This window comes from Notamacropus eugenii, chromosome 1 (assembly GCF_028372415.1).
Source record: "Notamacropus eugenii isolate mMacEug1 chromosome 1, mMacEug1.pri_v2, whole genome shotgun sequence".
Taxonomy (NCBI): domain Eukaryota; kingdom Metazoa; phylum Chordata; class Mammalia; order Diprotodontia; family Macropodidae; genus Notamacropus; species Notamacropus eugenii.
Genome location: NC_092872.1, coordinates 479,448,917 through 479,460,122, shown reverse-complemented (window position 1 = coordinate 479,460,122; position 11,206 = coordinate 479,448,917). Strand labels below are relative to the sequence as shown.

At 47.5% G+C, this 11,206-nt stretch overlaps 1 protein-coding gene and 1 long non-coding RNA gene across 2 annotated transcripts; one reads left to right on the top strand and one right to left on the bottom strand.

Annotated features, from left to right (window-relative positions):
* Positions 1-439: 439 nt before the first annotated feature.
* Positions 440-7,076, bottom strand: BBLN (bublin coiled coil protein). Its single transcript, XM_072632570.1, has 2 exons — positions 6,527-7,076; positions 440-1,041 (listed from the first exon to the last, which is right to left on the bottom strand). The coding sequence occupies exons 1-2, from the start codon at positions 6,600-6,602 to the stop codon at positions 848-850; spliced, it is 270 nt and encodes an 89-aa protein (XP_072488671.1). The 5' UTR covers positions 6,603-7,076; the 3' UTR covers positions 440-847.
* Positions 6,936-7,765, top strand: LOC140519508 (uncharacterized). Its single transcript, XR_011972219.1, has 2 exons — positions 6,936-7,026; positions 7,582-7,765. It is a non-coding gene; the product is annotated as an uncharacterized lncRNA (long non-coding RNA).
* Positions 7,766-11,206: the final 3,441 nt, after the last annotated feature.

Sequence of the window (11,206 nt, the reverse complement as noted above, 5' to 3'; positions counted from 1 at the left end):
GTGACTGACAGTGTGGATGGGGTAAAACTACACATTTGGACAGCTCTCCTCCTTAAGAAGTCTTTTCTCCAGTGGAGTCAGTATTTGCCTCTCCATAATTATCCATTACTCCTAGTTCTTACCTTTGGGAATGAAGGAAAAAACAACTCTAACCATTTGAGTGGTGGAAGGAAAATAGACCTCATGATTTCCATGAGTCTTTTCTTACCCAGGCTAAACATCCTGCAGTGATTCTTTCAACTGATCTAAGTCACATGGAGCTCAGTTTACTCATCTGTAAAATGATGGAGTTGGACATCATGATCTTTAGGGTGGATTTCCCAGTTGAAAGGGCCTCATGGGACCCAGGGATCTAGGGGTCCGAATCAGAATTAGAGCCTTTTAAGGAATAAATGTAAGGTCTGGGGTATTATAGACAAAGTAAACAAGAGACACACAGTGAAAGACATCTTTTTAATGACAACCAATCCCTGTCCCCTTTCCAAACTAACCCTAGTCTGAGGAGCCTAACATTATCGGGGTGGGAGTAACTGGATTCAATCAACCAATCTCCTACCCTCAGGTTGGCAGCTATTCCAGTCCTAGGTGGTCCTCTGGGATTAAATCCGATAGTTGGGCCCAGGGACCAGGAGGTACAAATGAGGGAGACAACAGACTAGGACCCAAGCTTAACAGGGTCTCTGGCTGTCCAGATGGTGTTCACTGTCTGTGGGCTGGGGAAGCATCCTGGCCCCTTTAAGAAGAGACTTAAGAGCCTTTGACTCACCCAGCAAATGCCTTCTCCGGGGCAGGAGCTTCTGAGGCTGCTGTGAAAAGGGGAGGATAAGGGGATCACTTCCCCCAGGGCCTACTGGTGGGGTTTAGCCGAAGGCAGACCCTCACTGAGCTGCTGCTGCTGCTGCTGTTGCTGGAACTCCACTCTGGTTTGCCGGTTGGATTCCAGCAGCTCCTGGAGCCGAGCATGAAGGTGGTCGTTCTTTTCCTCCAGGTGATCCAAACAAGTATTGATCTGGTCCAGCATAGAGTTGATGGCTGCATATTCTAAGAGAAGGGACCAAGCATTTCTGTGGGTAGAGGATGAGGACACTACTGTCCCCTTGCCAACATCCTGCCCTAAAGCATCCTTTGAGGTTAACCTAAGACCTTGCTTAGTTTCCCATCATCCCTTGCCTCCTCTACAGTACCAGGGATCGATCTTCAGTGTAGGTGCTTGGGTATGAGTGCTAGTTATGCCATTCTGTGGCAGTTATGCTCTGTGACCTGAGGCAAGGCTCTTTCCCTCTTTGTTTCCTTCTCTGTAAAATGAGGCCTACCCAAGCCTGCTTTTTAAAGGATTATTAATTTACTGGTGAGCATCAAATGAAGTGGATAATGATTCTTTGAAAAGATACACAACACTATTCATGTCATGTAGCAGAAAAACAATGGAATTCCTGTCAAAGGAGCTGGGTTTGAATCCTGGCTCTCCTAGTGTATCCTACTTGTATGACCTTGGAAAAATAATTTAACCTCAGCCAATGTTCCTTTGATTTTAAAATGAGGGCACTGGACTAAATGGCTTCTCAAGTCTTTTCTAGCTCTAACTGCTCCATATGAACCCCAGTAATGACTGGGATAGACCTCACTGTCTTCTGAGGAATCATACTCTACTATTAGCTTTGATAGTACTCTCATTTCTTCCTCTATAATAATAAATAGCTACCATTTATACTGTGCTTAGTATGTACCAGGCACTGTGCTACAGCACTTTATAATTATTCTCTCACTTGGTCTTCACAACAACTTTTGGATGTAGGTACCATTATTATCCCCATTTTACAGATGAGGAAAGTGGGGCAAACAAGTGACTTGCCCAGGGTCACACAGCTATTAAGTGAGGCCAGATTTAAATACAGGTCTTCTAGACTCCAGGCCCAGTGCTCTATCCACTGTTCCACTTAGCTGCTATTCCCCAAAGGCCCAGGAGTGTCTCCAAAATCCAAGATGCTTTCCTAGTTGAATGACAGCAAGGGATGGAGTCCTACTGTTTTATCGTGTATCTTCCTCCCAAATCTGGGCACCCAAGCCTATACCTAGACCTTTCTCTTTACGCAAGGTTGTGACTCTAAGTCAGCCCCAGCCTGGCTCCTAGCTCTTTAGTGTCTCTCAAACAAGTCCCTGCTCAGGTACCAAAGTCTGCTCTTAAAAGAAGGAACAAGAAGAAGACTGTCTCTATCTTATCCTCTAATGTCCAAACAAGTTGTGGCATCACAATGTAATAGATATTTCTGCACTGGAAGAAATAATGAGTATAGGGAATACAGAGGAAGCCCAGGAAAACATAAACTGATGCAAAGCAAAAGGAGGAGAACCAGGAAAACAACATGCAAAATGACTAAAACAGTGTAAATGATGGCAAATTTAGGAAATGAATACCATGTAATTATGCTGATCAAGCTTGGACAGGAAGGAGAAAGAAGCAAATGTATCTCTGTGGGGTTGAAATATTGCTTATACCATGGGATTCAGTTGCTGTGTTGGTTAGTTTTACTTTTATTCTTTGTTACATGGGATGGCTCTCTGGGGAGATCGGAAGAGGTATATTTTTGGAAATGAAGATAATGCAACAACAAAATAGGTCAATAAAAATGACAAAAAATCTGGACAGTACTTCCCAGTATCCAAGCGCTATCACATGCTGATTTGAACCTCATGTATCCCTGTGAAGTGGTAGAATTATCCCCATTTTACAGATGAAAGTACTTGGGCTAGAGAGTTGAACTGAAGGTAGTGTGACACAGGTGGAAAGCAGACTGGATTTGGAGTCAGAAGAACTGCATTTGACTCCCACTACCTTGTTAGATCTTTGGAAAGTCAGTCTTGGTAACCCTCTCCTGCCTGTTTCCTTCTCTGTGAAAGAAGGGGTTGGAACAGATGATTTCTAAGGTCCCTTCCAGCTTCAAATTCTATGGTCCCATGGCAAAACCTATCAACCTTGTCTCCAAAACCTCACGTTGTTCTTTTTATCTCATCTCAAAATAGAGAAGTGCTCATTATTTACTTTCCCTCCAACAGTATTTTTGCTATGAATAAACTCAAAGGATTTTGGAGCTGAAGTGGGGATCAGGAGTGACTTACAGGTGAAGAACAGAGAGACCCAGTGAAGGTTAAGTAACACTGCCCAAGTCAGAGCTGGGACTTTGACGTATGACCCAACAGACCTGACTTTGCAGGACATCAAACTGCCTCTTTATGGATAAAGTCAGCCTCATCTAGAGTTGCTGAATGAAGGGCTAGCATCTAAACTCCTGCCCCTTTTAGGAATCACTAGCATCATGGGAAGAAAAGTCTATCCCAGGGTCCAACAATGATACCAGTGATCTCAAGTTCATGAGCTCCATGTTCCACTCTACTGGAAAAGATCATTTGTATACCCTCCAAAGCCACAAATATAAACCTACAAGGTCTCAGAGAGTCAAGAAAAACTCAACACTACTACTTCCCCTTCCCTCACTTAGCTGTTCAAATAAGGCCCTGTTCCTGGCTCCAGTCAAGACTAATCCTGACAACCACTGGGTCTCCTGTCCTATTCTTTGTTTTATTGATTCTTCTTTCCCCCTCCCCCCCAAAAATCACTCATTTCTGAATGACTCCTCATCCTTCTAGCCCTTTTTTGTAACAAGTCCATTCAAGCTGAACAAACCAACACAGTGGCCACAATGGAAAATAAATGCCTTATTCTTGCAGCTACAGCTCTCTCTATGGAGAGGCAGGAAGCTTACTTCAGCATCAGTCTTCTGAACTCATAGCTGGTCACTGCACTGATCAGAGGTCATCTTTCAGTGACTCTGTCCTACTATTCTGATTCTCTAGGGAAATATTGGTTTATGATGCTCCTCAGGAGCTTTGGAGAAATTCTGAAATCAGAATACAAACTTCTGGAAATGAGTCTCTTAGGTTGTAATTTTCTCCATGGGGTACAGACTAAGTAAGGATTTGGGCATTTAAACATACTGCTATCCTTCAGCAACTGTCTGCTCCAATGGAGACAGGATGGAATGACATCTCACTACTGTCTAATCATTCTGTACCTCAATAGAGCTGTCAAATCCAATTAATTCTACTTTCAAAATATGTCCTCCCTTTTTGTCTCCCACTGTAGCCACCCACTTCTGATCCTGATCTCTTCTTGCCTGGCCTATTTTAATGGTCACTCTATCTCCATCTTCCACACCATTACTGGAGCAAATTTCCTAATACACCTCCAGGATGATGTTATTCCTTTCTATCCAAAAATCGTTAACTTCTTGATGCCTATCAAGGAAGAGGTTAACTTCTGATCCTGGCATTTAAAGCTTGCCACAGTCTGCCATCCTGACTTTCCATTCTATGTTCCAACCTAATTAGACTACTATACAAGCCTGGTTTTGACTAGCTCTCCTGTTCTCTACCACATTGTCACCTATGCCTAAAATAATAGATTTAGCATTTATACATTGCAGAATCCTTTACAAATATTTTTTCACTTTATATGCCCATAGCAATCCTGCAAGGTGGATGTTATTATCTCCATTTTACAGATGGGTAAACTGAAGCAGAAAGCAGTCAACATCTGAGGCTGACTGAGCACAGGACTTCTGGACTTAACGTCAAACGCTCTGGCTCCCTACATCCCTACAGCCCCCATTCTTCAAGTCCAAGTTCAGGTGCCTGTTCGTCAATAAGCCCTTCCCTGCCCCTCCTTCCTGCAAGTATCTAAAAGCACTTATCTATCCTTTGAATCATAACTATTTGTGTACATGTCTTCTTGCCCCAACCCCAGTTAGAAGGTAAGTCACCTTGAAGGCAGGGTCTATGTGATAACCATGTTTAAATCGTCAGTGCCCAGGAACAAAAAACAATTATTCTTTAAATGAAAAATGAAGGGGCACCGCGGCATTTCCCTCCTTCCCTGAGACCTTCCCCTGCGGCTAAGCTCCACCAACCCCAGGGAAATGAGAAACCTGAATTCCCAACCGCTTAAAGTCCTGTGTGTGGTTGTGTGTATGTGGTGTGTGTCTCTGTGTGTATGTGTGTGTGGTGTGTGTGTGTGGTGTGTGCGTGGTATATGTGGTGTGGTGTGTGGTGTGCATGGTGTGTGTGTGTGGTGTGGTGTGTGGTGTGTGGGTGTGTGTGTGGTGTGTGTATGTGGTGTGGTGTGTATGGTGTGTGTGTGGTGTGTGTGGGTGTGGTATGTGTATGTGGTGTGGTGTGTATGTGTGTGTGGTGTGTCTCCGTGTGTGTGTGGTGTGTGTATGTGTGTATGTGGTGTGGTGTGTATGGTGTGTGTGTGTGTATGTGGTGTGGTGTGTGTGTGTGTATGGTGTGTATGTGTGTGTGTGGTGTGTGTGTGGTATGTGTGTGTGGTGTGTCTCCGTGTATGTGTGGTGTGTGTATGTGGTGTGGTGTGTATGTGTGTATGGTGTGTATGTGTGTGTGGTGTGTGTATGTGGTGTGGTGTGTGGGTGTGTATGGTGTGTATGTGTGTGTGGTGTGTGTATGTGGTGTGGTGTGTGTGTGGTATGTGTGTGTATGTGGTGTGGTGTGTATGTGTGTGTGGTGTGTGTGGTGTATGTGGTGTGGTGTGTATGTGGTGTGGTGTGTATGTGTGTGTGGTGTGTCTCCGTGTGTGTGTGGTGTGTGTATGTGTGTATGTGGTGTGGTGTGTATGGGGTGTGGTATGTATGGTGTGTGTGTGTGTATGTGGTGTGGTGTGTGTGTGTGTATGGTGTGTATGTGTGTGTGTGGTGTGTGTGTGTGGTGTGTCTCCGTGTATGTGTGGTGTGTGTATGTGGTGTGGTGTGTATGTGTGTATGGTGTGTATGTGTGTGTGGTGTGTGTATGTGGTGTGGTGTGTGTGTGGTATGTGTGTGTATGTGGTGTGCTGTGTATGTGGTGTGTATGGTGTGTGGTGTGTATGTGTGTGTGGTGTGTGTGGTGTATGTGGTGTGGTGTGTATGTGTGTGGTGTGTGTCTCCGTGTGTGTATGTGTGGTGTGTGCATGTGGTCCGTGTGGGTGTGTGTGCGCGTGCGTGCGTGCGCCTTCACAACCGGAACACTCAGCGATGACTGAATCTCCAGGGCGGATCACCGCACGCCGTGGTTTCCGGTAAAGCTGACTCGGCAGAACGAGTCCCCAAGTCCCCCGGTAGATCGAGGCTCACCTCAGCCCCCTGGGTGTCCATGCTTTATGCCCCGGCCCGGGTCCAATCCAAACGGGAAGCGTCTGCCCCCACTGCGAGATTCCCCCATCTTCCCACCCCAGGGTCAGCAGCCCCTCCTCCTTGGCCGGGAACCCCGATCACTGGAGAGTGGGGACGGGCTGGACTGTTACGGGGCAGAGGAGCCCACGCCCCCGACGCCCCGTGGAGGACGAGGGGTGACGGCCGGGCTGACAGCGCAGGGCGCCGGGCGCTTAGAGGGCCCTTTCCGGATTCCCTCTCCTAGCTAAGTATCCTCCCCACGCACGACGCGCAGAGTCGCGCCCACAGAGGTAGAGCTCAGTTACCTGCTTCCCCAAAGCAGTCGTCCTCTTCCACGCTGGTCTCCACTGGCATGGGCAGGTCCCCGTGGGGGCCGGTCATCCTGGGGTCCGCGGCTGCGATTGATCGCGGAGCCGCGCAAAGCCCAGACAATCGGAAGAACTCAGCGGGCTGCCGATGGAACGTGACGCAGACCAGGCCCCGCCCCCTCCGGGAAGGGGCGGGGCCCCGCCTGAGGGGCGGGGCCTGCCTCCGGGCTGGCCGCCTGGAAGCCTTAGAGATCGCAGGACCGGTCTCCCTAGCGAGGGAGTTGGGCCTCAGGCCTTCGGGGACTGGGAGTGAAGACGAAGCCCCTCGGGCACGCACCCCAGAGAGCCACCGGCGAGCCCTAGTTAGCTCCGGGAGGGCTTTATCCAAACTGATGGGGTTCCTCAAGGTCCCCAGCCCGGCGGAGGAATAAAGTTTTCGTTTCTGGTTCCAGAAAGGAAGAAACTGAGCGGCGGGCGGGCGAAATCCGGGGAATAAGGTGATCCCGCCGTACCTGGAGCTAGGTGGCGTGTGGACTGTTTCCTGCTTTTTGGTAGGGAAGGAGGCACGCCGGGTCTTTAGAGGGCAGAGTCCTCTGAAGGCCGGGTTTGGCGGCTTTGGGAGCCTCCCCCTCCGCCTCCCCCTCCGCCTCCCTCCCAGCTTGTTGCCTAGGAACCTTAAACATTTCCCACTCACTTCAGGACAGCCAGGCCTCCCCAGAAGCTAGAGGAATAGGCTGGTGCCACTTACTCCAGTTCTCTGCAGGCTTAGCATCAGCCTGGGTGGGCCCCTACTCCAGCTCTGCAGGGCTGGCATCAGCCTGGGTGGGCCCCTACTCCAGCTCTGCAGGGCTGGCATCAGCCTGGGTGGGCCCCTACTCCAGCTCTGCAGGGCTGGCATCAGCCTGGGTGGGCCCCTACTCCAGCTCTGCAGGGCTGGCATCAGCCTGGGTGGGCCCCTACTCCAGCTCTGCAGGGCTGGCATCAGCCTGGGTGGGCCCCTACTCCAGCTCTGCAGGGCTGGCATTCATGGAATAATGCTCTTTCTTAAACAGATCAGGTGGCAAATGGACTTGGAGGTGGAACACTTAACATTGCTGCCTGGATCCCCAGCACACATGTACTCACTACTAGCAGTGTGACAAACTAGGAATTTCCCCCTGTCTGAGCCCCAGTTTTCTTTTCCCCTGCCTCTCTTACAGGGATGTTTTATGGATCTAATGAAACAACTGGAAATCACTGTAAATTGTGTCTATGCCCATGAAAGGAACACTCACTATATTTAAAAGTCAGGACTTATTTTGGATGGCGTAGCCCAGTCCTGTTAGAGCTGTGGGCTGGAGGATGGAAGGTGGTGGGTTCAGATAATTCAGATAATAATTCTCAAATAGGACCAAAATGACATCACTGTGCTAGAGTCAAGTTTCAGTTTGTCCCACTGTAGCTAATCAGACCAACAAGAGCTGGGAATGCTCTACCACAGACTGGGCACAGATAGTTCGTGTGAACATTTGGGGTAGTTACTCTAAATTTGTGCATCCTACTTTTCATTTAGCTGTTTCAATTCTGCTTTGCTCATAGAGCCCAGCATCCTTTCTGATGTGGGCACACCAAGCTGAGTGGTCCTGTGCCAGTGTCTCCCATGTCACACAATCAATTCCAAAGTTCTTGAGAGAGACCTTGAGAGTGTCCTTGTATCGATTCTTCTGACCACCATGTGATCGCCTGCTCCATGGGAGTTCTTCATATAGAGGCATTCATGGACATCCTTCCTGCCTTTTGGTGATTCCCCCAGAGACCTACTGTAGATCAGAGCTTCCTCTCCACCAAAAGTTCTGTCTCTTATCCTTCCCTAATCAACAAATCAATAAGAGATGACAGAGAGCACTGGCCCTGGAATCAGGAGAACCTGGGTTCAAATTCTGCCTCAGACAGCTACCATTTGTGTGACCCTGAGCACTTAGCCTGATTGCCACCCCCACCCCAAAAAAAAGAGATGATGGAAACTTGGAACATGTTCAATATTTGCCAAACTGTGAATTTGGAAACCAGTATTGTGGCTTCTGACAGCTTCCTATTCCTTTTCTTCAACCCTTCTCCATACAGGCAGAACTCAGAGAGTTTCTGAGGAGAGGAATGACCTGAAGTCAGCTATTGGTCCACAGAAGCTATGTTACTGCCCAAAGGGATTGAGAGACAAAGGTCCAGTCACTGTCATGAAGTGGGTTTCTGTCTCACCTGGGCAACAGCATTGTATGAGCTGCTGGGGGAGGGAGGACTGGGGAGGGAGATGAGATGGGAAACTCTGAAGGCTCAGAGAGGATTAGGTACTTGTAGGGAAATATATGACAGGGCTGAAAATGGGACTTTGGGATCTTGCATTGGGATGCACTCCATCATTCCCCAATTGCAGAACGTAGATTCACTCAAGACTCAAGTCAGGCTCTGCTATGTACAGACTTATCCCAATCCCCTCACTTGCTAGCGTTCCCCTTCCAACATGCTATTTATCATGTATATAGCTTTCATTTATACCTATCTGTGTACCCAGGAGAATGCAAGCTTCTTGAAGGCAAGAAATATCATTTGTTTCTTGTATCTCTACTGGCAAGCAAACAGTAGACACTTAATGTTTGTGAATGAATGTGTGAACAAATGAATGAACGTTTTCCTAACTAGCATGACACTTTGTTGTCGTTAAGTTGCTTCAGTTACGTCTGACCCTTCGTGACCCCATTTGAAGTTTTTTCGGCAAAAATGTTGGAATAGTTTGCCTTTTCCTTCTTCATATCATTTTCCAGACGGGGAACTGAGGCAAACATGGTTAAGTGACTTGCCCAGGGTCACACAGCTAGCAAGTGTCTGGGGGAAGGTTTGAATTCAGGGAGAGGAGTCTTCCTGATTCAGGCCTGGTGCTCTATCCATTTTGCCACCTACCTGCCCCAGCATGACACTTATCTGGCCTTTTCTCCCCACGTCCCCAAGATTATCTTGAAGGACAAATTCTATTTCCTAAACCTTCCTGTGACCTCATAAGCCTGAAAAATCCGTTTTGTACCATGGTATTAACCGTCTCTTCTTCCCCTTAGTCCCCACCCCTCCACCCAGAAATCTTAGAGGGTGGAAATTTGTTGCCAAATGGAGCTCAGATTCTCCCCTTTCTATAGTTCCCCCTTGAAACTGTTTTAGTGGGCTGAGGCCCTGGACTCAGAGAAATCAGATTCAACCTTCCCCTCCAGTTGATGTTGGAGCCTGATTGTAACCAGCGTCAGTTTCCCTAGGATGAACATTGCAATATCATAGGAAGTCTGGGGAGACAACACATGCACCAAATTTGTTGGAAGCACCAGGCTGTAATAACACTCTCATACAGGTGTATGAGTTCACATTTATTATCCACAGTTTCACAGATTTAGAGCTAGAAGGTATGTTAGAGGTTGTCTGGTCCAACCCACATTTTACAGGTGAGGAAACAGACTTAAAGAGGTTATAAGACAGAAGTTAGGTAGTGGGAAAACTCTCTGTATCCACATTCAGTTTTAGACAGATGCCACAAGGGTCACTATCCATCCAAGACAGTGAGAATAACTTTCTTATCTATAATCCTCTCTCGGTTAGGCTGCTAGGTAGCGCTGTAGTGCTTAGAGTGCTGGGAGTCAGGAAGACTCCTTTCCCTGAGTTCAAAGCTGGCCCCAGATTTACTAGCTGTGTAACCCTGAGCAAATCACTTACTCCCCGTTTACCTCAGCTCCTCATCTGTAAAATGAGCTGGAGAAGGAAATGGCAAACCACTTCAGCATTTCTGCCAAGAAAATCTCAAATGGGATCATAGAGTCAGACACAATTTAATAACAATAAATGGCACAACAGATAAGAGCACTGAACTTGCAGTCAGGAAGACCTGAATTCAAATCTAGCCTCAAATACTTTACTAGCTGTATGACTGGGCAAGTCACTTAACCTTTGCCTCAGTTTCCCCATGTGTAAAATACATCCACCTCCCAGTATTGTTGTGAAGATAAATTGAGATTGTATTTGTAAAGTGTTTAAGTACTAACTATTATTATTATCTGTGGATGGCAAGCGGAAAGCCAGACCTCTCCCCACCCCCAACTTCCACTGCATTTCAGATCCTGAAGCTGATTTCAGAGAGGTTGATTTGCTTGATGTCTCACAGATAGACAAAAATCTGGACTTACACTCAGGTCCTTAGTGGCAACCACACTAGCACCCAGGCTGGGCTGCTAGCACAGATTCTTTGATCTGCTTTTCTAAAGGAAAGATAGCTTCAGAGGGATCAACAATCTTATTTAGAGATAAGTGTTAGAGACAAACTTGACACACAGAAAAGGTATCAAGGAAAATTTATTAAAAATGGAGTTCAGCGTAGGTTCCTTCCCCTGAAGGAACGGGTGGCTTCCAGCATGGCCACCAGAAGGCCTACGGCCAGGTCAGGATGAGGCAGGACCCTTACAGAATGTCCCCGAGTCCAGTCCAAAGGACCTCATGAGCGAGCCCCCAAAGCCAAACACCAGCCTCCCAGTATACCCAGTTTTCAGCTAACAGGCTCCACGCCAGAAGGCATCGCCAGCCACGGGGCTCAGCCAGGCTGGGAATTGTCCTCCAGATGTTCTCAGTTTAGCTCGGCCTGGGAAACAACTCAAGAAAGAGAAAAACACC